The sequence below is a fragment of the Asparagus officinalis genome, chromosome 10 (genome assembly GCF_001876935.1).
Source record: "Asparagus officinalis chromosome 10, Aspof.V1, whole genome shotgun sequence".
NCBI classification, from domain to species: domain Eukaryota; kingdom Viridiplantae; phylum Streptophyta; class Magnoliopsida; order Asparagales; family Asparagaceae; genus Asparagus; species Asparagus officinalis.
Genome location: NC_033803.1, coordinates 6251970 through 6279938, shown reverse-complemented (window position 1 = coordinate 6279938; position 27969 = coordinate 6251970). Strand labels below are relative to the sequence as shown.

Below are 27969 nucleotides of genomic sequence, written 5' to 3'. Positions count from 1 at the left end.
AGAAAGCAAAGCTATAAATAACACAACACTTGTTATCCAAAAAAATGCTCTCATCTTATGGCTCGAGCATATTTGAATGATATAAACACAGTTCAACAGTATCAGATTGTAAACATAGTAACTTATATCGATGCATGATTCAGGATTCAATAGGTATGCAAATCAAGTAAAAATACAGTATCATTACGATGTAAGAAGTGATCCCGCTTATAGTAGAGGTGGTAGATGGGGATTTGTCTCCTTTGGATTCCCTTCATTTGTTTCCTCATGATAAGAATAGCTATGAACGCATAAAAGATGAATCAAACACAAAATATTGAACAGCTTTCTTTTCCTTACCTATAGAACACACAAATAAGAGAATAAAAGTGCAAAAAAGCTAAAACACACTCATTAACTTAAAAAAATAATCAAGGACCACTATCTTGATGACAAAGAATTTCATCAATTCGCTTGTCGATCCACTCAAGCCTCCGCTCGAGACTAAGCACACATCGATGCATAGTCTGAGCATCAACTTCAACAAGCTTAGCACAAGCCCGAAGCAATACATAGTAAGCAGCATGACAAACACAAACAAGCTTACCGTCTATTTTCTGCCTCCTATAGTGAATATACCCAATCTTTGGGTGAGCTTTAGGAGGAAGGTACTCAAATCCATTCTCTTCCATTTCGAGTTTTATCTTCTCTATAGTATGATCCAAAGGTTTAGTTGGATTATTCTTTGTTGTGATATCTTCATCCATTTGTGTCTCTGTGCCTGGGTTATTTTCCTCATGCTTCTCTATATTATGATTCAAAGGTTTTGTTGGATTATTCTCTATTGTGATATCTTCATCCATTTGTGTCTCTGTGCATGTGTTATTTTCCTCGTGTTTCTTGGGATGCCATGAACCGTTCGTTGATGCCCCGTGTCTTGGTCTCTTTGCCTCTTCACCATCGTCCTAAAATGGGATGCCATGAACCGTTCGTTGATGCCCCGTGTCTTGGTCTCTTTGCCTCTTCACCATCGTCCTAAAATAAGATTGGAGTACATAAAGATTAGTGACCAACTCGTACAGAGAAAGACTGGAATAAAAGACATGTTTAAAAATAGGGTTAATCGCACAGACTCCCTGCAAGATCGTTGTTTTGAACTTACTACCCATGTAGTTTCATTGTTGCAAATGGAACCCATCATTTAATTTTGTTGACTCTTTTACCCTGGGTCACATTACTATAAATATTGCCTTAATGTGACATTTAAGAGTCTATCTTCGGCTAAAAGAGTAAAAAAAAGATCTTTTTTTAGGTTTTTTTTTGGGTGGGGGCCAATGAAAACGCAGGAACAATAAGTTCAAAACAGTGATGTTACGGGGGTGACTGTACTATGCACCAAAAAGGATGATCATTCTCTCAATTATATATCATCTATTTTGAATCAGAAAAATATCCTATAGAGAGTCCTCTATAAAGAATCATGTCGGGAGGAGGGGGGTTTTGACGTGTCTTAGTTAGAAAATCCAGAACGCGCCCCAATAAAAACTAGAAGTTGGATGATCATTATTTTAAGGCTCATGCTGGTTGCTCTGTAGGTTTTTGTTCCTAATCTAACTTAACCAGATTAACCTAGACCTAATTAACCTCGGTTGTGTCTGTGCCAACCTTCTCCAGTCATGAAAGTGAATATAAGTTAATATCCACATACGAACAACCTTTAAACATTAGAATGTCCAAGACTGATCTCTATTGAAACAAAAATCTGTCTGTTACTTACAGTCAATTTTCTCACTATCAGAAGTAGATAGAATTAAAGCCTTGAATTTGGTTTTAACCTTTACTCTTGTATTTGTGTCTCATTTTTTCTTTACCCTACAGATTCATCTCAAGTGTGATACTGCACTACCCTCCATACTCTTCCTCCATATCGTGCCTTGTGCTTTTCCAAGACTTAACATAAAAATAAAAGGAAAGGATGGATCATACTAACAACAATAGACAGGAAATTACTACTTTTCGTAACTAATACAAATATAAACAAGCATAATAGAAGTCGGGTCCCTAAAACTTCCAGATAAGGGGTGTTCGTTCTCTTTTGACAAGCAAAATAGCACAGGCAACAATAACAACCATTTATTGTCAAGACAAGATTCTACTTTCAGTTTCTTTTGATTGAATCTTACTCGTCCTCCGCTACTCAAAAAAGATAAACTCCAGCCAAGTAAGCACACAAAAAGCGTGCAACAACTCATTTCTCTCATGAAAACAGCCTAACAAGGTAGAGGTTAAAAAATGGTGTCTGGGAGATAACTGCTAAATTACACCTAAAAATGAAGATCATGGGAAGTTTCTCAAAAACATTTGTCTTCTAGTAACTTTTGAACATTTATATTGTTTCTAACCATGGCTGAATTTTGGGTAGAGCCGTAACTCATATGCATAAATAAACTAGAAAATTTCATTGATATTCAACACTACCTAAAGGTTACAAACTTACAACTCAACATTTAACACTTTGTATATCTACACCAATAACTAAGTTATAGAAAATAATTGATAAACACTAAAACAAAACTAAGCAAAAACTAGTTACCACGAGTTGTGTTGATCTTATCATATGTGGTTTCAAGAATGCTAAATAACTCCTGACAACTGTAGTCCGAAGCTTGAACATGTAACAATTTCTTTTCGGGTTTCTGATCATCTGGAGGAGAATTTCTAACTTTAGAGTGACTCATCTCCCACATACCTTGGCCTTGTATATTATATAACAATCTCATGGCCACAATTAAAATTGACATTACACAAGCACGAGTTGGAAATCCTGAGACCTTACTCAACAACCACAAGTCCGCAGGGAGTGACCATTCATAAATACGACATGCATGAGGAAGAATCTTCTCTACCGGAAGGGAAAGCTCATTGAGATACCGATGAGCAATTGCATAGAAATTCACAGAAGGAAGGCGTAAACCAATAGCTTGAGCTATAGAAGCAGCTGTTGCTTCTAGTTGTTCTGCTCCAATAAATTGTATAGGTCTGAACAAAGCCCTTGAACTCAAGGGGCAAGGACTTGAAGGCTTTTCAAGGCGTCGATCCATTTCAGTGAAGGCAGCAAGAAAAGGGAGTTTTCCCTCTGACGCCCATTTCAAGATGTCCGTCGGTAGGATTGGCTCTCTTGCAATGTGGCAAACTAAAAAAGAAATAGCCAATGTAGAATACAAAGGCACCGTTCTTCGCAAAGAATGGAGCCATATAAATATGGCTCTCTGACCATATGCATTGTGGGGTTCTGATCTATACTTGGGTCGAATGCGCTTAAACTTTTTGGGTTTTTCTGCAGCCAAAGGACTAGGAATTTTAGTAAATCATATATAGATAAAGAAGCAGGCAAAGATGTTATTTACCATATAGTAAACAGTACGCAAAATCATACGAAATAATGGTTGACACATCAAAATTGTTTGCCAACAATACACTAAATGAGGAAATAATATAAGCTAACAAGTTGTTCAAGATTATAGTAAAGGCAGGTAATGAATTTCAGTTAAAATGAGCTCAACAACACCCATAACTTCTCCTGTATATGATATATCTAAAACAAGATGAGTAACAGAATATAGCACATACAATTGAATTACAGTCTATTTTTATGCTTAACATTATGATCTTATAGAACTGAGTATCAGAAATGATGAACGGAAACAAGAAACACTAATATTCATGTATCTCAATAAGGGCTTGTTTTGGCTGTGGATTGCATTTCCAAGGATATTCAAGCAAGTATTGGATTTTGAAAAGGTCATGGTCGAAACATTGTTCGGAGCTAGACATTAAAGAGGATTTGGATGAAAAACAAAACCCAACCAAGTTTTTGTTTGGTTGCACATGCATTTTGCAAGAGGATATCTAACTAAAATCATAAATCCGATTATACCCAGTGCAATTTTCGGGCACTAAACTTGACGCATTAATCCCACTCCCACGTGGTAACGCCACATCCCCGGCATGAAACATATATCAACTAAACAGTGTATTTGTCATTTTAAACTTATCGACCCCATTTCTAAATCTAAAGTTGCAAAAATCCTCAACAAGTGCCCTAACCTAACCATAACCCCTAACCCTCACCCTTTCCCCTAAGTTTTGCGATCACATTTTATAATTAGATGACATTCTTCAGTTTAAGCCATGCCTTTTTGCTAAAAATCAAGCAGCACAACATGAAATTGGATTGAACTAGCAGCAATCTTATGCTTCCAAATTCAATATTCAATCAACCCACAACCATCACATAACATAAAACAGTACTATCAATAATAAAAATGGCTTTTCTCAGCATTACCTTCTTCACCAACCCGAGTCAACCCGGCAGCCTCAGCCGTGACCTCCGACTCCTCAATCGCCTTCTCGGCCAATCATCCGCAAGCACCCTCCTCGCCGCCACATACCTTCAACCAAACGGGCCCCACATCCCAACAACAAAGCACTCACCCCAAACCTCTCCACCAAAACCTCGCACTGCCTCTGCACCATCACCTGCAACCCCTCACATACCTAAACCTTATCACATCCACGAGCTCCTCCTATCCGAAACAAACCCGACCCGAAATCCCTCGCGCCTCCGACAACCCATCATCCCCGACCCTGAAGCAATCCTCATTTTCTTGCTTTGCCGCCGGGCGCCCGCCAAGTGTTCGATCAATTCCTGCGAGAGGAGGGTGCGGGTGGCGTATGTTGTAGAGGGCGCCGTCGGCGAGGAGGTCCTCGTCGGCGGTCTGGGTGTGGATGAGGTCTTGGGACTGGGGACCCGCACTGGGTGCCAGTTAGTAGTAGCCGTCGTCGTCGGAGGTAGAAGTCGCGGCCGCCGCAGCCGTCGCAGTAGAGACTGCGGTTGGCGGAGGGGGAGCTGGGTCGGGCCGAGTGCTGGTTCCAGCCGCCGCGCCATCGTCGTTCCCGCTCCAAATGGTGTTATTGGGTGAGGGTCTTAACTGAGATTGAATCCGAATACTTTATTGGGTCGTGTTTGGGTTTGGTGGCGGATCGGAGGAGGACCAGGAGGAGAGCTTTTTCGGGCCCGCCGGCGGCGGGGGGTGGGATCCGAAGAGGGCCTTAGGAGATGAATTTTGGTATAAGAAGCAATAAGGTTGAAGGGAGAGAAAAGAAAAGGAAAAAGAAAGTAAAAGGAAAGGAAAAGAAAAAGAAAAGAAAATGATATCCCTTTTATTGTTTAGTTAGAAAGAATATTATAATGAAAGTTGAAGAAGATTCATAAGAAAGTCATTTTCTCTCATTTGGGTACATTTCTAAGAAAAAGAGGAAGAAAATTATCGCAACATAATTTTAAGTCATACTTTTTAGAATTAGGTTTTGATTTTAAATAATTTACAAAAAACAATTAAATTAAATTGCGATTCTGTTCTATCATATTTTCAAAAAGTTTATAAGTTACTGAACATGTTTGCACAATCTTAACTCAAGAAAATTGAGTCAAATTTACGACGACTCTAATTTGCATATAATCTTACATGGTTTTGAACTTGCTAGTTATTCAAAACGATACAGTTCAAACATTATTATCCTAAAACATGTCAACAAAGATGCTTCAATTAATTTTTCTCAAGCGCTCAATGGTGAAACAACTACAAGAGTTATGAAAGCAAAAAATTAAAAAAAAAACATTTAAAATTTTCATTTGCTGGACAAATATCAGCTTGGAGTTACACTTCATGCTATGTAGAGTCATGTAAAGGTAAAAATCCCAGATGAACTTGCTACATCAACTATATGAACACAGAATGATTCGAATGTGATTGATTCTGATTACATCTCTTCTTGTATCAAATTCTCATGCTTTCGACTTGCTCTGGGTACAAGTAAATTTTAGGTATACACATTGATTTTTCTTCTTCTTGTATATGTTTTTTATGTTTGTAGTGTATATGGTCACGACAGAACCAAAATAACATATGCAACAAAGTCAAGCGAATGACAATTATCTTAAATATCTCCGGCCTCGTCAAGAATAACTATATAAAGTATAAAACCTGAAACCAAAAATATATTGACAGTCTAAGCAACTTTCAATATAACAAAGCAAAATCTTGATCCAAACAAGAAAAATATGTACTCATCTAGCATCGAACTGAATAGATATAACAACAGGAAGAAGAATAAATGTTCCGGTGAAAACATAAAACACTAGAGCAATCAAAGCGAAGTTACCCAAAACTGAATACTGAAGACTGAACAAGTTCCAAATAATTTCCCTACCCAACTACCCAAAGAAGAAAGGATCCTCATAACAATTAGTCTTTGCTCCCAGCACAAAAACCACTTAAGCTCCAATCTCAGCCTTAGAAGCAGTAGCAGCAGCCTGTCCCCTGAGCCGCCCGGTCCTCCTCGCAGCAATGAGACCAACCTTCTGTCCAGGTGGAGCATCACGTCGAACCGTGGAGGCATGCCCAATATGCTGGTGGTTACCACCACCGTGGGGATGCTCGACTGGGTTCATGGCCACACCACGGACCTTTGGCCAGCAGTTCCTCTTGACGCGGAATTAACTTATGGTAGGCATTACCGGCCTTGAGAATTGCTCGGCAGCCACTCGGGACGATCGTTTTAGAACCCGAGGGGAGCTTGATCCTGTTAAGCATATAGGATCATAGTATTTATGACAGATAACTTTCAAGCATGAATAAAACTATAGAAACAACTCATCCCTGTAGAACTATACTAGCATGCTGTTTAGATAAATCGATTCAAGCCCTGGCAAACAAGCAAATGATTCATCTAAACTTTTCATATCCCAGCAGTCACCAGTCCTGAATATTTCAAAATTATGCACGTAACATACTTATTTAACAAATGCATGACCTATTTAACTGAATGCACCGATCGTGAAAAGCTTAAAATTATGCAAGAAATGTACCTTATATTTAACAAATGCATGACCTCTTAAGTCTGAACTAAATGCGCCAATCATAAAAAGCTCAAACTTACATTTAAAAAAAAAACGCACTTTTTTAACGAATGCACGATAGCAAGATGAACAGCTCAAAATAGCAACAGGGAAATCAGAGGCTTGTCAATAACCAATATACGTGTAGAAAAAGTAAAACACAAACCAAATAAGAGCAGAATTGCATATCAGCTCCAACATGAAAAGCAGGCTTAACAAACAATTAAAAAAAAATGTTACGTAGGTAGTCTGTGTACAATAAAAGCTAGAAACATACTCGCGAAACTGAGTTACAAAATGCCATTGATATAACCGTAGTGTCGTACCAACTTGAAAGTTTCTGAAAGAAATGCACAAAATGAAAAAGATAAAGGCTTGAGGGAAAATATCTAAAAAACCCCTAGTAAAACTGATCCCATCATGCTTTCAGAAAAGTTTAAAAGCTTAATTCAAAAAGAGATGATTACTTTGAGAATTTTGCAAATCATATCCTGGATCTTCTTGATAATTATATATAGAAGTCTCTAAGTTTTCCTTTACTGATAAACTATAAGTATCATGTGAAGTTATCATGAAATATGCCAAAAATTCATAACTTTCAGAGATCTTAAAACGAAATTCAATTTACGTGAGAATAACTATTATATTCAAAGAACCACAAACAAGCTCTTCTTGGTGAATAACTGATATCCATCTCCCATTACAAATCGGTATATTCATAGAGATTTTCATCAAAATATGCCTACTTTGGTGCAACTTTATTGCAGTTTTAGATAGGACAATGACTAGCAGACACAATAATCTAAGAACTAGTAAATAAAACCTATAGCAAGTACCAAAGTGATAGAGCATCTACCCAACAAAGGATGCCATCAACAAGATGGATTTGTTAACATAGAGAAATAAGACCAAGATGGCCATCAACAAAGAACTATTCTTGTTTTACAACGAGTAACGTGACAACATTGTGGGAAACAAAAGAAGGTCATACCAAACATTCGGCAAAACAAACAGCACATAGATAATAAATACAAGAATAATGCAAAGTCGAAAATTTAGGGCATTCCGTACATCATCTGACATTCCTAATGAGATATTACAATTTTCCAAGCACTTTTTCAATCAACAATTTCCATTGGTAAAAGCTATTAAAAAAAAGACGTGCAAGTAAATTTAAAACAGAGAATTGCTAATTTATTGAACATCCACAAAAGAGCCCACATTTGGATGTCAGGTAGTCCTAAAAAGTTAATTTTTCTGCTGTTCACTTATCCAGTATAATACGCACTCCACGATTCTAAACCTTAGAAGATCTTTAATATATCTACACTTAAAGTAAAAGGTCGGTAAGTCCTAAGAGCTTCCATTTTTATGTATGCTTGAAATTCCACAAGAACATATTTGCTCACCAAAATCTTTCACCAATTAAATTTTGTGCTGGAAATACGAATCCATAACAAATTGCCACCTAAAGTTAATTTTGTGCTGGAAACAATAAATTTGAACCTCGTTGCCTGAAAACAAACCAAGTAACTACTTCTCTCCCCAAAAATCTATGGTGCTTAAAATCAAGGTCATTTGTTCAACTGCAACTCAACTCTAATGAAAATGAATAATAGGATGATTTAAACGTCACGCCATACCTCAATCAATCACCAATACTCTTTACACGAACAATCTCCATTCCGAAAGTGATGAAATCTACTTCTATCTCTAACAATCACATCACGCTTGAAGAACTCAGACACCATCTTCATCAACGAATGACAGTCTTCACAAATCCTCAAATTTTTTACTATGCGCAGTTGAGAACCTGGTTTAGTCTTAATCAACCCAAAAGCAACAGCCAATTTCTCACTATGTTGAGAAAGGCATACCTCCTTGTCCTCCTCCTCTTCAATATCAAACAACATTTGTCCACTGAACGGCTGATGCTCTTTCATTCTCCTAATTCTTCGAAACTCGTCCAACATCAAATAAATCTTTTGAGAATCAGGATGTGAACTGTCTCCTGATACAAATTCATGCACGACTCCATCCAATTCGATTAAACTCGATCCCGGAGGTTTTCTGATCTTTTGATCCTTCATTGAGTTTCTGACCTCTTCGACAAGCTCCCATTTTTTATAAGAAGCATATACATTCGACAAGAACACATGAGCTCCAGCATGATGAGGATCTAATTCAAGCATTTCCTTTGCAACTTTTTCTCCCATATCAACATCCTTATGAACCCTGCATGCGACCAAAAGAGCGCCCCAGAGAGCCACGTCAGGCTTCAGAGGGATTCTCTGAATCAAACCTAGGGCTTCTTTTAATCTCCCCGCCCTTCCCAAAAGATCCACAATGCAACCATAATGCTCTATTGTTGGCTCAACGAGATAATCTATTTGCATCCGATCAAGCAGTTTGAGCCCCTCATTAACCAAGCCCGAATGGCTACAAGCGCTTAGAACGGCAGTGAGTGTAACAGAATCGGGATTGATTCCAATTGATTGCATCTCGTAGAATAGCCCCAATGCCTCTTTTCCAAGCCCATGAATGGCGAGCCCGCTGATCATCACGCTCCAAACCCTAACATCCCTCTCCTTCATTCCCCGAAACAACGAGCTCGCAATCTCAATCTCCCCACATTTTACATACATATTTACCAACGCAGTCGCCAAGTTCAAGCTCGTCCTCATTCGATTCCTATCAATATAAGCATGCATCCATCTCCCCACCTCCAACGCCCCAAGATGTGCACAAGCCGATACAACAGCCAACATCGTGATTTCATCACCCTTAACCTTTGATCGATCCTGCATTACCCTAAACACTCGAATCGCATCATTATACCTCTCGCATTCGATATACCCCTTAATAAGCGCATTCCAAGTAGTAACATCTCTCACAGGACATTTATCGAACAGCTTGCATGCGACATCTACAGACCCGCAAGAGGCATAGAAGTTAATGAGCGAAGTTTGAATATATTCATCAAAATCTTCGAAACCTCGACGGATGAGGGACCCGTGAAGCGAGAGGCCGACACATGGGTCCGGGAGAGAGGCGGAGGCTTTGAGGGCAAAAGGGTAAGTGTAGTTGTTTGGGGAGACGCCATTGCAGAGCATGAGCCGGAAGAGGGCAATGGCTTCTGTTGGGTTTTGGCAGTGAGCGTAGCCTCGGATTAAGGAGTTCCAAGTGAAAGTATTGGGCTGGGTTTGGACTTGGGAGAAGACGGAGCGAGCGTAGGGGAGGTTTGAGGGGTGAGAGGTGGCGATGTCGGCGATGAGCTTGCCGATGAGGAGAGGGTTGTGGATTCCTTGGGTTCGGATTAGGTTGGCGTGGGTTTGTTTGAGGGTTTTGATGTTGGATGAAGTAGAGAAGCTGAAGGACTGGAGGAGTTTTGAGCTTGAATTCTGGCGGGAGATAACGGTCGAGAGCGGTGCTCTCATCTCAGGGCTCGAGCAGTGATAGTGCATGATGGCATCCGTGATTTTGAATTGATACGCCAACTTATGCACGTGGTTTGCGCGTGCTATTTGAATTTCGTGGATGAAGAGAGAAGCGCATGAAAGTTACCATTAGAGTAAAAGAGAGACTAAACTGGTAATTAGCGAATGAGATTTTCATTGCAAGCTCGAGCATGAATGATATAAACACAGTTCAACAATATCAGATTGTAACTTATATCGATACATGATACGAGATTCAAGAGGTATGCTAATTAAGTAAAAATACAGTATGATTACGATGTAAGAAGTGACCCCGCTTATAGTAGAGGTGGTAGATGGGGATTTGTCTCCTTTGGATTCCCTTCATTTGTTTCCTCATGATAAGAATAGCTATTAACGCATAAAAGATGAATCAAACACAAAATATTGAACAACAACTTTCTTTTCCTTACCTATAGAACACACAAATAAGAGAATAAAAGTGCAAAAAAGCTAAAACACACTCGCAAACTTAACAAAATAATCAAGGACCACTATCTTGATGACAAAGAACTTCATCAATTCGCTTGTCGATCCACTCAAGCCTCCGCTCGAGACTAAGCACACATCGATGCATAGTCTGAGCATCAACTTCAACAAGCTTAGCACAAGCCCGAAGCAATACATAGTAATCAGCATGACAAACACAAACAAGCTTACCGTCTATTTTCTGCCTCCTATAGTGAATATACCCAATCTTTGGGTGAGCTTTAGGAGGAAGGTACTCAAATCCATTCTCTTCCATTTCGAGTTTTATCTTCTCTATAGTATGATCCAAAGGTTTAGTTGGATTATTCTTTGTTGTGATATCTTCATCCATTTGTGTCTTTGTGCCCGGGTTATTTTCCTCCTGCTTCTCTATATTATGATCCAAAGGTTTTGTTGGATTATTCTCTGTTATGATATCTTCATCCATTTGTGTCTCTGTGCATGTGTTATTTTCCTCGTGTTTCTTGGGATGCCATGAACCGTTCGTTGATGCCCCGTGTCTTGGTCTCTTTGCCTCTTCACCATCGTCCTAAAAGGGATGCCATGAACCGTTCGTTGATGCCCCGTGTCTTGGTCTCTTTGCCTCTTCACCATCGTCCTAAAAGAAGATAGGAGTACATAAAGATTAGTGACCAACTCGTACAGAGAAAGACTGGAATGAAAGAGACATGTTTAAAAATGGTTAATCGCACAGACTCCCTGCAGTATTGTTGTTTTGAACTCACTACCCATGTAGTTTCATTGTTTTACGGGGGTGACTGAACTATGCACCAAAAAGAATAATCATTCTCTCAATTATATATCATCTATTTTGAATCAAAAAAATATCCTATAGAGAGTCCTCTATAGAGAATCATGTCGGGAGGAAGGGGATTTTGAAGTGTCTTAGAAAATCCAGAACGCGCCCCAATAAAAACTAGAAGTTGGATGATCATTTATTTTAAGGCTCGTGCTGGGTGCTCTGTAGGTTTTTGTTCCTAATCTAACTTAACTAGATTAACCTAGACCTAATTAACCTCGGTTGTGTCTGTGCTAAACTTCTCCACTCATGAAAGTGAATTTAAGTTAATATCCACATATGAACAACCTTTGAACATTAGAATGTCCAAGACTGATCTCTATTGAAACAAAAATCTGTCTACTACTTACAGTCAATTTTCTCACTATCAGAAGTAGATAGAATTAAAGCCTTGAATTTGGTTTTAACCTTTACTCTTGTATTTGTGTCTCATTTTTTCTTTACCCTACAGATTCATCTCAAGTGTGATACTGCGCTACCCTCCATACTCTTCCTCCATATCGTGCCTTGTGCTTTTCCAAGACAACATAAAAATAAAAGGAAAGGATGGATCATACTAACAACAATAGACAGGAAATTACTACTTTTCGTAACTAATACAAATATAAACAAGCATAATAGAAGTCGGGTCCCTGAAACTTCCAGATAAGGGGTGTTCGTTCTCTTTTGACAAGCAAAATAGCACAGGCAATAATCACAACCGTTTATTGTCAAGACAAGATTCTACTTTCAGTTTCTTTTGATTGAATCTTACTCGTCCTCCGCTACTCAAAAAAGATAAACTCCAGCCAAGTAAGCACACAAAAAGCGTGCAACAACTCATTTCTCTCATGAAAACAGCCTAACAAGGTAGAGGTTAAAAAATGGTGTCTGGGAGATAACTGCTAAATTACACCTAAAAATGATGGTAGGACGACATACCTCCTCTTTCTCATACATATCCCATAATCTTTTAATTAACTTATCCTCCTCATAAGATTTTGTTGCACCAGCAAAAATAACATCCTTGCAGTGTTTGAGGTAAAAGGGCAAGTCTTGTAAATAATCTGTTGACAAAAGAAACAAAAGTGAGTCAGTTCTCATATAAAAGATCATGGGAAGTTTCTCAAAAACATTTGTCTTCTAGTAACTTTTGAACATTTATATTGTTTCTAACCATGGCTGAATTTTGGGTAGAGCCGTAACTCATATGCATAAATAAACTAGAAAATTTCATTGATATTCAACACTACCTAAAGGTTACAAACTTACAACTCAACATTTAACACTTTGTATATCTACACCAATAACTAAGTTATAGAAAATAATTGATAAACACTAAAACAAAACTAAGCAAAAACTAGTTACCACGAGTTGTGTTGATCTTATCATATGTGGTTTCAAGAATGCTAAATAACTCCTGACAACTGTAGTCCGAAGCTTGAACATGTAACAATTTCTTTTCGGGTTTCTGATCATCTGGAGGAGAATTTCTAACTTTAGAGTGACTCATCTCCCACATACCTTGGCCTTGTATATTATATAACAATCTCATGGCCACAATTAAAATTGACATTACACAAGCACGAGTCGGAAATCCCGAGACCTTACTCAACAACCACAAGTCCGCAGGGAGTGACCATTCATAAATACGACATGCATGAGGAAGAATCTTCTCTGCCGGAAGGGAAAGCTCATTGAGATACCGATGAGCAATTGCATAGAAATTCACAGAAGGAAGGCGTAAACACCGGAAGGGAAAGCTCATTGAGATACCGATGAGCAATTGCATAGAAATTCACAGAAGGAAGGCGTAAACCAATAGCTTGAGCTATAGAAGCAGCACCGATGAGCAATTGCATAGAAATTCACAGAAGGAAGGCGTAAACCAATAGCTTGAGCTATAGAAGCAGCCGTTGCTTCTAGTTGTTCTGCTCCAATAACTTGTATAGGTCTGAACAAAATAAGATTGGAGTACATAAAGATTAGTGACCAACTCGTACAGAGAAAGACTGGAATGAAAGAGACATGTTTAAAAATAGGGTTAATCGCACAGACTCCCTGCAGTATTGTTGTTTTCAACCAATGAAAACGCAGGAACAATAAGTTCAAAACAGTGATGTTACGGGGGTGACTGTACTATGCACCAAAAAGAATGATCATTCTCTCAATTATATATCATCTATTTTGAATCAAAAAAAATATCCTATAGAGAGTCGTCCTCTATAAAGAATCATGTCGGGAGGAAGGGGATTTTGACGTGTCTTAGAAAATCCAGAACGCGCCCCAATAAAAATTAGAAGTTGGATGATCATTTATTTTAAGGCTCGTGCTGGGTGCTCTGTGGGTTTTTGTTCCTAACAAGGTGTTCGTTCTCTTTTGACAAGCAAAATAGCACAGGCAGTAATAACAACCATTTATTGCCAAGACAGGATTCTACTTTCAGTTTCTTTTGATTGAATCTTACTCGTCCTCCGCTACCCAAAAAAGATAAACTCCAGCCAAGTAAGCACACAAAAAGCGTGCAACAACTCATTTCTCCCATGAAAACGGCCTAACAAGGTAGAGGTTAAAAAAATGGTGTCCGGGAGATTAACTGCTAAAATTACACCTAGAAATGATGGTAGGACGACATACCTCCTCTTTCTCATACATATCCCATAATATTTTAATTAACTTATCCTCCTCATAATATTTTGTTGCACCGACAAAAAATAACATCCTTGCAATGTTTGAGGTAAGAGGGCAAGTCTTGTAAATAATCTGTTGACAAAAGAAAAAAAAGTGAGTCGGTTCTCATATAACAAAAATTGATGTGACGATAAAGATGCAAATTGTTACTATGACATGACATACAATCTTACCTTGAAGCTTAATTGATACGAGTCATCGTGCGAGTACCTTTGATCGCGGAATTATCAAAGGTGGGTTGAGAAGAAGATGATAAAAACACAAGAATAATTCAGTATGTGGCGAAGGAAAATATCCTTTCTAGATTATGAGTATGAAAAGATTACAATCCCTCTCTCACAATCTCACTAGAATCGAGAACAAACTCTTAATTATCTCTAAACCCTAATCTCTCTTGATTAGAATCTCTCTTTGATTATATTTGCTTGATTAGAAACCCTAAACAACCCCTTTTATAGGTGTAACAACGTGGATGGCAAAGTGATAAATAACCAAGCCCAAACCCCACAGGAAAACGTGTAAACAAAAACCCCAAAAAACCAGGAAACCCTCGATAAGTCGACTCATGAAATGATGAGTTAACTGGTCAGAAACTTTTGACAAAACGGATGGGTTTCGTGAGTCGACTCATGACAGGCATGAGTCGACTCAACCTGATGAGTCGACTCAACCTGATGAGTCGACTCAACCTGATGAGTCGACTCAACCTGATGAGTCGACTCATGTACATGTATGAGTCGACTCACGGACTAAAAACTGGATGATTCGATTCTTCGACTCGCCGTCTCGTTCTACGCTTCAACCTGTATTCCACTGTATTGTTTTACCCCTTTATTCTCAAGTTACCATGAGAATCATCTATCCTCAAGCTCCCATAAGGATTGCTAAGTTCCAAAGAGAAGATACACCTGTATCATGAGTCCCCACCTTTAAGAACTTGAAGTCCCATTCAAGTTAAAACTTTAGCTGAGAAAACTCGTGAGCTCCTCCATCCTTTTCGCACCACTTGGCTTTGCTAGGAACCTGATATCAACGTACAACTGGAAACGACTTCTTCGTTCATCACCTCATCGTGCAACTCCTTTTCGATGCTAGCCTCTTCACTCGCGTCACCGTCACCAAGTTTGTCTCCTTCAGAAGAAACGCCAAACGAAATATGAACTTTTCACCATCATTGATGAATGTGTACTTCTGAGCTCGCCTTTCGTAGATCACGTATCTATCTCACAAGTACGGATTGCCCAGTATAACCTGACAAACATCCAATGGAACGACGTTGCACGTGACCTCATCAATATATGACTCGTGGAGCGCAAATCTAAAAGTGCATTGATCAACCACACTCAGTCCCGTCTCCTTCTGAATCCACCCTAATGGATAGGGTTTCGGATGTTTGACCGTCTTCCGTCCCAGCTTCTGAACTAAGGCATCGGATATCAAATTCTTCTTGCTGCCTGGATCAACTATGACATCAACCAAACTGGTCTTCACTTGCAACTTTAGAACAAAGAGCTGCTCTCTGGGATCTTCGTCTTCTTTCGTGGTCTGCTTCCCCGCCATAAGATTAAGATTGTTGTTGGGCTCTGTCATCCCAGGAACTTCCTTCGAACCCTGTGCTATCACGTATGTCTTTTTCACCTCTTTCTTCTTCAACCCCCTTGGCTTGAGATGAAGATACTTGTCCCAACATTGATCAGTGATATGTCATGTCTTCTCGCAATGACTACAAATCAGTTCTGTTTTTCCTGGATCACTCTTCTTCTCCTCCTTAGGTTTGGAACCACCAGACTTGCCTCCTGCTTGTTTTGCATCTCCCTTCGTCTCGTTGCTCTTCTTCTGTTTGCCCTCGATGGCAATATGTAAGGATCATAAAATTTTGATACTAGTTAAAATAATTTTTTTGTATTTTAAAATATTTAATTATGATTTTTAAAAGAGTATTTGTATTTTTCTCGAATTCCTATAATTTTCTATGATTTAAAAATCTGATTATATATTTATTTAAATGATTTTGGTATTTATAAATTTATTTTGTGCGGTAAAAATTTCTAGAATTAATTTGTTGTGTTGTCGGTACTATTACGTAATATTTTAAATAATATATTGTATTATTAATATTATTACAAATTATTTCATATAATACATGGTATTATTAATTACGTGTTTTTGGTATAATTTATTGTATTATTTCTATTGTTACATATTATCTATCGTATTAGCATAACTAGTACGTTTTACTGTGTACGTAATTGTCTCATAATTATTTAATTTTAAATTTAAGTAGAAATATTTTCATTATTAATTATTCTTGTTTAATTATACAATATGGGTATATTTTGACTATTTCGTATCAATTATTGTAATAGCACAACATGTACGTTTTTAATTATAGATAATTATTCTGTAATTAGATTACTTTTTAAATACCTGTAATTAGTTATTTTAATTATTTTTGTTTAAAAACCCTAATTTTACTTTACGGTCTCGCAGGCAAGATCCCGCTCTCCTTGTTTCGTAATTGAATATTTACATTATTATGAATCGTTTGCGTAGTTTAATTGTGATGTATTTATCTGTGTGGGATTGTTTGTTGAAGAATATTAATTATATCATGGTAATATGATAATGACATTTTCAGAAAAATTATAATGAATTAAAAGAATTTAGTTCGGCAAAAGAATTATTTTTAGATAATTATAATAATTTAAAAGAATTTATTTTGAAAAATAAATTAGTTTAGATTAATTGTTAAGCGAGTTAATTTAAAATGAATTAATTTAGAAAAAGATTATTTTCTGAATTATGTAGATGTTGTTTATGATTTATATTTCTTATTTTGATTATCTGATATGCTATGATATTATTGCACATGATTAGTTGCATTGATTGTTCCATATCGTGATTGAGAATTATTAGGAGTTTATGACTATAGTGACCTGTATGACACAGTTAGGATCTAGAATCTCGTGTGTAGTTGACCTGGAATTACGAGAATTGGGGTGAGAAGTCTTGGTCCATGTGAGCGATTGTGATGGTTGATGTATATTCCAGACTCGCGCCGGTGAAGTTTGTGTAGTCACCGGGGTGGGTCTGAGGAGATGAGATATTGCGATTGTTGATTATATTTCAGGCTCGCGCCGGTGAAGTTTGTGTAGTCACCGGGGTGGGTCCGAGGAGATGAGATATTGCGATTGTTGATTATTTTCCAGGCTCGCGCCGGTGAAGTTTGTGTAGTCACCGGGGTGGGTCTGAGGAGTTGAGATATTGTGATTGTGATTATTTTTCAGGCTCACGCCAGCGCCTTGTGTCGGCCTGGGGTGGGTCTGAGGTGCAGTGATATCGAGATTATTGATTATTTTCCAGGCTCGCGTCAGCGCCTTGTGTCGGCCTGGGGTGGGTCTGAGGAGCAGTGATATTGCGATTGTTGATTATTTAAGATGAGTGATGGGATAGTTAGTTACATGACCTCAATTCTTGGCTAAGTATGATTCTTGTGAGATATAGGCTGGTTGTGTTTCTTTTCATACATAGATCGGGATTAATATTTAATTATCTATAATTTGAGACATATGGTATATACATGAGGGTTTCCTTGTTTGGATTATTTCGCTCGACGTACTACGTCTCTTGTTGTAGATTTTTAAGTATTAATTCCATCTAGTGTATGCCCTTGTGACTTGGATGATTAGTCTGATCGCTAGCTGCATGACCTCGTTACCTCATCGATTTTGGATGCTTTATGTTATTATGATTTAGTAGTGTTTTCATGTTGATTTGTGGATTTCAGTTGTACGTTCTTTTGTTGTTTCGGTTATTGTATCGTTTTTCGCATTGGATTTCGTTCGTTCTATTTTCTTTGTGGGGTCGGGTCTTGCCGTGTGCCATACACTGTTTTCTCTAGTGTACGTCGGACTTAGGGGAAGAACAGGTCCAGCTGGGAGATCGCCAGGAGCCAGGGGATTCTCAGCAGGAGTGCCTTGCAGACGGAGTAGAAGGAGTCGAAGCCTATTCTTTGATGGTTCCAGTTTACCCTTGTAGTTTCTTCTTTTTTCATTGATCGATGTATTTTGGTATCTCTTCTGTATTCATTTGTTCAGATTTGTATAAGGGCATGTTTGACCCGAATATTATGTCTCGGATGTTATTCATTGTGATATGTATTATTTTATTCTGTGTTGTTCATTATATTCTTACTGATTATGATCAGGGACCTGTGCTTTTGCATTGTATTATTTCCAGACGCTTAGCGTATTAGGTTGAGGAGAAATGTTTTTATTTACTCTCCTTGATCTAATACGTCGCGGGCTTGTTCACGTTCCGATTCCCGGGTATTTTGGCGTCGCGGGCTTGTTCACGTTCCGATTCCCGGGTATTTTGGGAAGCGGGGCGTGACAGGTTTTTTTGGTGCCAATGCAGGTCACGGTCCCGATCACGGTCCCGAGTTTCCACTAGTGAGAATATAATGGATAATTTAGATGCATATCATATTTCATCCGTAAGACTATAGCTAGCCCTTATCCTATCATCTCGATAGATTACGTCTTAGTCCCTACCTAATCTCTTTTGACTCCGGATCTTCCTGTTGTTTCTTGTCTCTTAACTTTTCACTGTTTCTTGTTTCTTGTCTCGTCTTCTAATGGATATCTATCCATATCTGTCCTTGGGTTCTTTTAATTCCGAGGACGGAATTTGTTTTAAAGGGGGTAGAATGTAAGGATCATGAAATTTTGATACTACTTAAAATAATTTTTTAGTATTTTAAAATATTTAATTATGATTTTTAAAAGAGTATTTGTATTTTTCTCGAATTCTTATAATTTTCTATAATTTAAAAATCTGATTATATATTTATTTAAATGATTTTGGTATTTATAAATTTATTTTGTGCGGTAAAAATTTCTAGAATTAATTTGTTGTGTTGTCGGTACTATTACGTAATATTTTAAATAATATATTGTATTATTAATATTATTACAAATTATTTCATATAATACATGGTATTATTAATTACGTGTTTTTGGTATAATTTATTGTATTATTTCTATTGTTACATATTATCTATCGTATTAGCATAACTAGTACGTTTTACTGTGTACGTAATTGTCTCATAATTATTTAATTTTAAATTTAAGTAGAAATATTTTTATTATTAATTATTCTTGTTTAATTATACAATATGGGTATATTTTGACTATTTCGTATCGATTGTTGTAATAGCACAACATGTACGTTTTTAATTATAGATAATTATTCTGTCTCCGCCCTCCTTCTCCCTGAGATCAGATCTGCCATCGTCATCCACTCGCGACCCGTCGACCCGTCATCGCTGCCCTCCGTTCCCAACACCACGGCCCGCACCACCTCCCCGCGGTCAGCCCCCGTTGACCACTAATCCTCCTCTCAGATCTGAACCACCGCCGCTCCCCGCTGCTCCGTTCACGCCCACGAACCCGAGGCAAGATCCCGCTTGCTCAGAACTATTTTTCTGTAAAATATGAATTATAATTACCTGTGTGGATTGTTGATGAAGAATATTAAAATATATTAGAGTAATATGATAAATAGCATTTGTAGAATAATTATAATGAATTAAAAGAATTTAGTTCGGCAAAAGAATCATTTTTAGATAATTATAATAATTTAAAAGAATTAAAAAAAAATAGTTTAGATTAATTGTTAAGCGAGTTAATTAAAAATGAATTAATTTAGAAAAAGATTATTTTCTGAATTATGTAGATGTTGTTTATGATTTATATTTCTTATTTTGATTATCTGATATGCTATGATATTATTGTACATGATTAGTTGCATTGATTGTTCCATGTCGTGATTGAGAATTATTAGGAGTTTATGACTATAGTGACCTGTATGACACAGTTAGGATCTAGAATCTTTATTAGGAGTTTATGACTATAGTGACCTGTATGACACAGTTAGGATCTAGAATCTCGTGTGTAGTTGACTTGGAATTACGAGAATTGGGGTGTCTAGAATCTCGTGTGTAGTTGACTTGGAATTACGAGAATTGGGGTGAGAAGTCTTGGTCCATGTGAGCGATTGTGATGGTTGATGTATATTCTAGGCTCACGCCGGTGAAGTTTGTGTAGTCATCGGGGTGGGTCTGAGGAGATGAGATATTGCGATTGTTGATTATATTCCAGGCTCGCGCCGGTAAAGTTTGTATAGTCACCGGGGTGGGTCTGAAGAGATGAGATATTGCGATTGTTGATTATTTTCTAGGCTCACGCCGGTGAAGTTTGTGTAGTCACCGGGGTGGGTCTGAGGAGTTGAGATATTGTGATTGTGATTATTTTCCAGGCTCGCGCCAGCGCCTTGTGTCGGCCTGGGATGGGTCTGAGGTGCAGTGATATCGAGATTATTGATTATTTTCCAGGCTCACGCTAGCGCCTTGTGTCGGCCTGGGGTGGGTCTGAGGAGCAGTGATATTGCGATTGTTGATTATTTGAGATGAGTGATGGGATAGTTAGTTACATGACCTCGATTCTTGGCTAAGTATGATTCTTATGAGATATAGGCTGGTTGTGTTTCTTTTCATACATAGATCGGGATTAATATTTAATTATCTATAATTTGAGACATATGGTATATACATGAGGGTTTCCTTGTTTGGATTATTTCGCTCGACGTACTACGTCTCTTGTTGTAGATTTTTAAGTATTAATTCCATCTAGTGTATGCCCTTGTGACTTGGATGATTAGTCTGATCGCTAGCTGCATGACCTCGTTACCTCATCGATTTTGGATGCTTTATGTTATTATGATTTAGTAGTGTTTTCATGTTGATTTGTGGATTTCAGTTGTACGTTCTTTTGTTGTTTCGGTTATTGTATCGTTTTTCGCATTGGATTTCGTTCGTTCTATTTTCTTTGTGGGGTCGGGTCTTGCCGTGTGCCATACACCTGTTTTCTCTGGTATACGTCAGACTTAGGGGAAGAACAGGTCCAGCTGGGAGATCGCCAGGAGCCAGGGGATTCTCAGCAGGAGTGCCTTGCACACGGAGTAGAAGGAGTCGAAACCTATTCTTTGATGGTTCCAGTTTACCCTTGTAGTTTCTTCTTTTTTCATTGATCGATGTATTTTGGTATCTCTTCTGTATTCATTTGTTCAGATTTGTATAAGGGCATGTTTGACCCGAATATTATGTCTCGGATGTTATTCATTGTGATATGTATTATTTTATTCTGTGTTGTTCATTATATTCTTACTGATTATGATCGGGGACCTGTGCTTTTGCATTGTATTATTTCCAGACGCTTAGCGTATTAGGTTAAGGAGAAATGTTTTTATTTACTCTCCTTGATCTAATACGTCGCGGGCTTGTTCACGTTCTGATTTCCGGGTATTTTGGGAAGCGGGACGTGACACAATAGCCTTCACGCTCGCCTCTGCAATCGTCTCGACCGTGAACAGCTTCATCCCCTTCCAGATGTAATCGCTCAAACCCGCTATGTACTTCATAAAAACAGAGTACTCCTTCATAATGTTAAGGACCATCACCTGTTATTGAAACTCTATAGTGTACTCTTGAACGGTTTGATTGACTCTTTGGCGTAAGCCGTACCACTTGTACCAACGCTCCTCAAGAAATCCCACCGGGTAGAATTACTTCCTCAGTAGCTCCTTGAACTTCTTCCACGATACCGCCTTCTTCTCCTGCTTACAGTAGGATTTCCACCACGTCAACGCGTGCCCCGAAAGCTTCAAAGTCGTGAACACAATCTTCTTCTTGGATGAATATCCATAGAGGGTAAAATACGTCTCCATCCGCTCGATCCAATCATCAAGCCTCTCGATATTGACACTCCCATCATAAACATGAATCTCTACCTTGAAGTCTATCTTCAAATTCTGGTAAGAATCCTTACCCCCTTGATGCAGAACAGTTTTGATAATCATGGCCTCCCTATTAGAATCAGATTCCTCGCCTTCTCGATCGGACTCCATAAGTTTCTTCTTGCCTTTCAAAGAAGATTCCTCCTTTTTGTCTTTTTCTTGGAAGATATTGATGAGCTGTGTGAGAGTCGAACTCATTGTCTCCATCTGTTTCTCCAATGCATCCAGCCTCACTGAACTATCTCCTTCAGTCATCTTCTTCTTTCTTAATTTCTGGACTCTTTCCAATGAAATAAGGATCTCGCCTAGCTTCTTATATTGTGATCGAGTCAGGACCATACACAGGATGCCTCCTTTATAGGATCTGATTACTCTGGTACCAACTTGATACGAGTCTCCGTGCGAGTACCTTTGATCACGGAATTATTAAAAGTGGGTTGAGAAGAGGATGACGGAAACATAAGAATAATTCAGTATGTGGCGAAGGAAAATATCCTCTCTAGATTATGAGTATGAAAAAATTACAATCCCTCTCTCACAATCTCACTAGAATCGAGAACAAACTCTCAAATCTCTCTAAACCCTAATCTCTCTTGATTAGAATCTCTCTTTGATTACATCTGTTTGATTAGAAACCCTAAACAACCCCTTTTATAGGTGTAACATAGATGACAAAGTAGTAAATAACCAAGCCCAAACCCTACAGACAAAAAAACGTGTAAACAGAAACCCAAACAAACCAAGAAACCCTCGATGAGTCGACTCATGTGCATATATGAGTCAACTCATGACACATGGGTCGACTCATGAAATGATGAGTTGGCTGGTCAGAAACTTTTGACAAAACGACTGGGTTTCACGAGTTGACTCATGACAGGCATGAGTCAACTCAACCTGATGAGTCGACTCATGTACATGTATAAATCGACTCACAGGCTAAAAACCGGATGCTTAGATTCTTCGACTTGTCATCTCGTTTCACGCTTCAACCTGTGTTCCACTGTGTTGTTTTACCTCTCGATTCTCAATTTACCATGAGAATCATCTATCCTCAAGCTCCCATGAGGATCGCTAAGTTCCGAAGAGAAGATACAACTTAGGATAAGTAGGATTTTTAATAGGTTATCGTTTTTTGAGGTTTATCGGCGAGTTATCGGCGATAAAGGTACTTATCGGCCGATAAGTAGGCTCTAAATATCGGCTTTATCGGCCGATAAGTAGGATTTTGGAGCTTTTACTTTCTTTTGGATTTGCTCTTTGAATGTTTACAAATTATGAACTATTTGTTGCTTTTGGAACTTGGTTGATTGGTGATTAGCTTATGTTTGTTTATGGATATTGATAATGGCTCATAACTACTAAATATCAACTTAGTAAGTTAGTTTATGAATCTCATGATTAAACAATAATTATGTAGATGCGTAGATGGTTCTTCATTCTTGATGTTATCTTATTATTTGCTAGTTTATTATTCCATTTTGACTAACATTATATTATTTTTCAAGCTTATGTTTGTTTATTATTTGCTAGTATATTACTCCGATAAATACTACTTATCCCCGATATATCCCCGATTTTCGCTATCCGATAAGAATTTTGACCGTCCGATAAATCCCCGATAACCGACATTTAAAACCTTGATCATAAATAAACTAGAAAATTTTCATTGATATTCAACACTACCTAAAAGTTACAAACTTACAACTCAACATTTAACACTTTGGATATCTACACCAATAATTAAGTTATAGAAAATAATTGATAAACACTAAAACAAAACTGAGCAGAAACTAGTTACCACGAGTTGTGTTGATCTTATCATATGTGGCTTCAAGAATGCTAAATAACTCCTGACAACTGTAGTCCGAAGCTTGAACATGTAACAATTTCCTTTCGGGTTTCTGATCATTTGGAGGAGAATTTCTAACTTTAGAGTGACTCATCTCCCACATACCTTGGCCTTGTATATTGTATAACAATCTCATGGCCACAATTAAAATTGACATTGCACAAGCACGAGTTGGAAATCCCGAGACCTTACTCAACAACCACAAGTCTGCAAGGAGTGACCATTCATAAATACGACATGCATGAGGAAGAATCTTCTCTACCGAAAGGGAAAGCTCCTAGAGATATCGATGAGAAATTGCATAGAAATTCACAGAAGGAAGGCGTAAACCAATAGCTTGAGCTATAGAAGCAGCTGTTGCTTCTAGTTGTTCTGCTCCAATAACTTGTATAGGTCTGAACAAAGCCCTTAAACTCAAGGGGCAAGGACTTGAAGGCTTTTCAAGGCGTCGATTCATTTCAATGAAGGCAGCAAGAAAAGGGAGTTTTCCCTCTGACGCCCATTTCAAGATGTCCGTCGGTAGGATTGGCTCTCTTGCAATGTGGCAAACTAAAAAAGAAATAGCCAACGTAGAATACAAAGGCATCGTTCTTCACAAAGAATGGAGCCATATAATTATGGCTCTCTGACCATATGCATTGTGGGGTTCTGATCTATACTTTGGTTGAATGCGCTTAAACTTTTTGGGTTTTTCTGCAACCAAAGGACTAGGAATTTTAGTAAATCATATATAGATAAAGAAGCATGCAAAGATGTTATTTACTATATAGTAAACAGTATGCAAAATCATACGAAATAATGGTAGATACATTAAAATTGTTTGCCAACAATGCACTAAATGAGGAAATAATATAAGCTAACAAGTTGTTCAAGATTATAGTAAAGGCAGGTAATGAATTTCAGTTAAAATGAGCTCAACACCACCCATAACTTCTCATGTATATGATATATCTAAAACAAGATGAGTAACATAATATAGTGCATACAATTGAATTACAGTCCATTTTTATGCTTAACCTTATGATCTTATAGAACTTAGTATCAGAAATGATGAACGGAAACAATAAACACTAATATTCATGTATCTCAATAAGGGCTTGTTTTGGTTGTGGATTGGCATTTCCAAGGATTTTCAAGCAAGTATTGGACTTTGAAAAGGTCATGGTCGAAATATTATTCAGAGCTAGACATTAAAGAGGATTTTGATGAAAAACAAAATCCAACTAAGTTTTTGTTTGGTTGAACATGCATTTTGCAAGAGGATATCTAACTAAAATCATAAATCCGATTATACCCAGTGCAATTTTCGGGCATTAAACTTGACGCATTAATCCCACTCCCACGTGGTAACGCCACATCCCCAGCATGAAACATATATCAACTAAACAGTGTATTTGTCATTTTAAACTTATCAACCCCATTTCTAAATCTAAAGTTGCAAAAATCCTCAACAAGTGCTCTAACCTAACCATAACCCCTAACCCTCACCCTTTCCCCTAAGTTTCGCGATCACATTTTATAATTAGATGACATTCTTCAGTTTAAGCCATACCTTTTTACTAAAAATCAAGCAGCACAACATGAAATTGGATTGAACTAGCAGCAATCTTATGCTTCCAAATTCAATATTCAATCAACCTACAACCATCACATAACATCAAACAATACTATCAATAATAAAAATGGCCTTTCTCAGCATTACCTTCTTCACCAACCCGAGTCAACCCCGCAGCCTCAACCATGACCTCTGACTCCTCAATCGCCTTCTTCGGCTAATCATCCGCAAGCACCCTCCTCTCCGCCACATACCTCAACAAAATGGGCCCCACAATCCCAACATCATAAGCACTCACCCCAAACCTCTCCACCAAAACCTCGCACTGCCTCTGCACCATCACCTGCAACCCCTCCACATACCTAAACCTTATCACATCCATGAGCTCCTCCCTATCTGAAACCAAACCTGACCCGAAACCCCTCGACTCCGACAACCCATCATCCCCGACCCCGAAGAAATCCTCATTTTCTTGCTTTGCCGCCGGGCGCCTGCCAAGTGTTCGATCCAATTCTTGCGAGAGGAGGGTGCGGGTGTGGCGTATGTTGTAGAGGGTGCCGTCAGCGAGGAGGTTCTCGTCAGCAGTCTGGGTGTGGATGAGGTCTTGGGACTGGGACCCGCATTGGGTGCAGTAGTAGCCGTCGTCGTCGAGATAGAAGTCGCGAGTGCTAGTTCCAGCCGTCGTCGTCGTCGTCATCGTCCATGGTTATTGGGTGAGGGTCTTAACTGAGATTGAATCCGAATACTTTATTGGGTCGTGTTTGGGTTTGGTGGCGGATCAGAGGAGTGTTAGGACCCTAGAAGAGGTGAATATGGTAAATGCTAATCTAATTCAATTTTATACTCATTAAAAACTTATTAATTAATTACTCTTACAAATAAGATATTCAATGAGATATAAGCAAGTATATGAAATTAAACCAAGAACAATATAAACATGAAACTATATGTAAATGAGATAGTGCAAAAAATCAAACACACGGTATGATCACGGAGTTCGGTCCTTCCGACCTACGTCTCCGCTCCCAACTCCCAGGGAGAAATCCACTATCACAACCGGGTTTTCGACGTTCACCCGAAAATATTTACACCTCACAATATCAGTTTTCAACGCTCACCAATCAACGTTTATAATCACTCACAATGTAACCACACAAACTACCACCTCAAGTGTTGGTTCTCACGTATCGCCTCCTTTAAGTGCTCGGCTTTACTACCTCTCACTAGGATTTACTATCAACGTCACTCCTCTTGGTATCGACTACGTCCTCACCACACACTCATCTCAGTGTAAATGTGTAATACAAAGTGATCTCACAATGAAAGCTCAAAGACAAATAGTTTGTTCTCTAACAAGATGAGAACTCAATTAAGCACACTCTTAAAGATACAACCCACAACCCAAATGTATACAATATTTGATAATACTAAAAGCTCAAGGGGGGTGTGTGTGTAATCAATGAGAAAAGTGAAATACAAACTCAATAAGTAATCCAGCTTAATGAAATTTATAATCAAACAAATATATAAATAAAGCTAGAGATGAGTTCAACATAAACTTCTCTGAAAATCAAGAGGGAGAGAGATGAGATTGAAGTCCAAACACCAAAGAAATGATCTCCTCCTCTTGTGAAAGAAAATCAAGAGGGAGAGAGATGAGATTGAAGTCCAAACACCAAAGAAATGATCTCCTCCTCTTGTGAAAGTTTCTTCACAAAAACTCTTGTAAAACACACTCAAAAACAAACTTAAACACACTTAAAACATTTGTAAACTTGTTTAAAACTTTCCTTAAGTAGTTATAAGTGTTGAGGGTTGAAGGGTATTTATAGTTACTCAAAACAATAGGCCAAAACCCAAGAAAAATATAAAAATCCAAAATCTAAAAAAACTAGCTGTTATTGCAATGGTACACTGTTCGGTCAACCATGAACAGTGCACTGGTCGACCAGCACTGTTCACAGAACATGCACAAACCTCAAAATGTGTATCTAGCTATGTAAAATCAATTAAAAAATAGTAAATCAACTCTAAAAATCATAAAATTTCGATGGAAGTTTCTAAACATGTATATAAACATGTTAGTGAAAGAATTTCTTAAATATCACTCCCCATTTGTGAGAAATAATTATTTGAACATAGATATTATATTTTCTGAAAAACTACTGAAAACTTGTTTTTGTAAATTCAGTTGAAAACAACAAAACAACTCCAACATTAGTAAAAATTGGAAAAATGTTTTTATATATGAAGATAAACATGTAAACGAAGAAATTTTTCAAATTGCATTTCCCAATTGTGAAAACTCATCTGTTTTGCCAAAACATGCACGGACAT

At 38.0% G+C, this 27969-nt stretch overlaps 4 protein-coding genes across 4 annotated transcripts; all 4 read right to left on the bottom strand.

Annotated features, from left to right (window-relative positions):
* On the bottom strand, nt 1–950 carry LOC109825447. Its single transcript, XM_020392301.1, has 2 exons — nt 587–950; nt 1–280 (listed from the first exon to the last, which is right to left on the bottom strand). The coding sequence occupies exons 1-2, from the start codon at nt 840–842 to the stop codon at nt 147–149; spliced, it is 390 nt and encodes a 129-aa protein (XP_020247890.1). The 5' UTR covers nt 843–950; the 3' UTR covers nt 1–146.
* Nucleotides 2371–4927, bottom strand: LOC109826395 (TATA box-binding protein-associated factor RNA polymerase I subunit B-like). Its single transcript, XM_020393427.1, is given in 4 exon segments — nt 2371–3330; nt 4379–4523; nt 4526–4542; nt 4626–4927. Coding segments are annotated over 4 exon segments (1230 nt in total). The 3' UTR covers nt 2371–2564.
* LOC109824945 (pentatricopeptide repeat-containing protein At5g66520-like) lies at nt 6571–11167 on the bottom strand. Its single transcript, XM_020391580.1, has 3 exons — nt 11077–11167; nt 8584–10767; nt 6571–6624 (listed from the first exon to the last, which is right to left on the bottom strand). The coding sequence occupies exon 2, from the start codon at nt 10402–10404 to the stop codon at nt 8593–8595; it is 1812 nt and encodes a 603-aa protein (XP_020247169.1). The 5' UTR covers nt 10405–10767; nt 11077–11167; the 3' UTR covers nt 6571–6624; nt 8584–8592.
* On the bottom strand, nt 10771–26290 carry LOC109826393 (TATA box-binding protein-associated factor RNA polymerase I subunit B-like). The gene is given in 9 exon segments (XM_020393426.1): nt 10771–11409; nt 11479–11503; nt 12626–12750; nt 13052–13446; nt 13530–13744; nt 14321–14446; nt 14565–14584; nt 24027–24784; nt 25851–26290. Coding segments are annotated over 9 exon segments (2337 nt in total). The 5' UTR covers nt 26015–26290; the 3' UTR covers nt 10771–10900.

Excerpts from the sequence above, each read along its gene's own strand:
- LOC109824945 (XM_020391580.1), bottom strand. The coding sequence starts at position 10,404 with ATGCACTATCACTGCTCGAGCCCTGAGATGAGAGCACCGCTCTCGACC.
- LOC109825447 (XM_020392301.1), bottom strand. The coding sequence starts at position 842 with ATGGATGAAGATATCACAATAGAGAATAATCCAACAAAACCTTTGAAT. Across the intron at positions 281-586 it reads TAGGAGGCAGAAAATAGACG|CTATTCTTATCATGAGGAAA; the intron begins GTAAGCTTGTTT and ends ATGCGTTCATAG.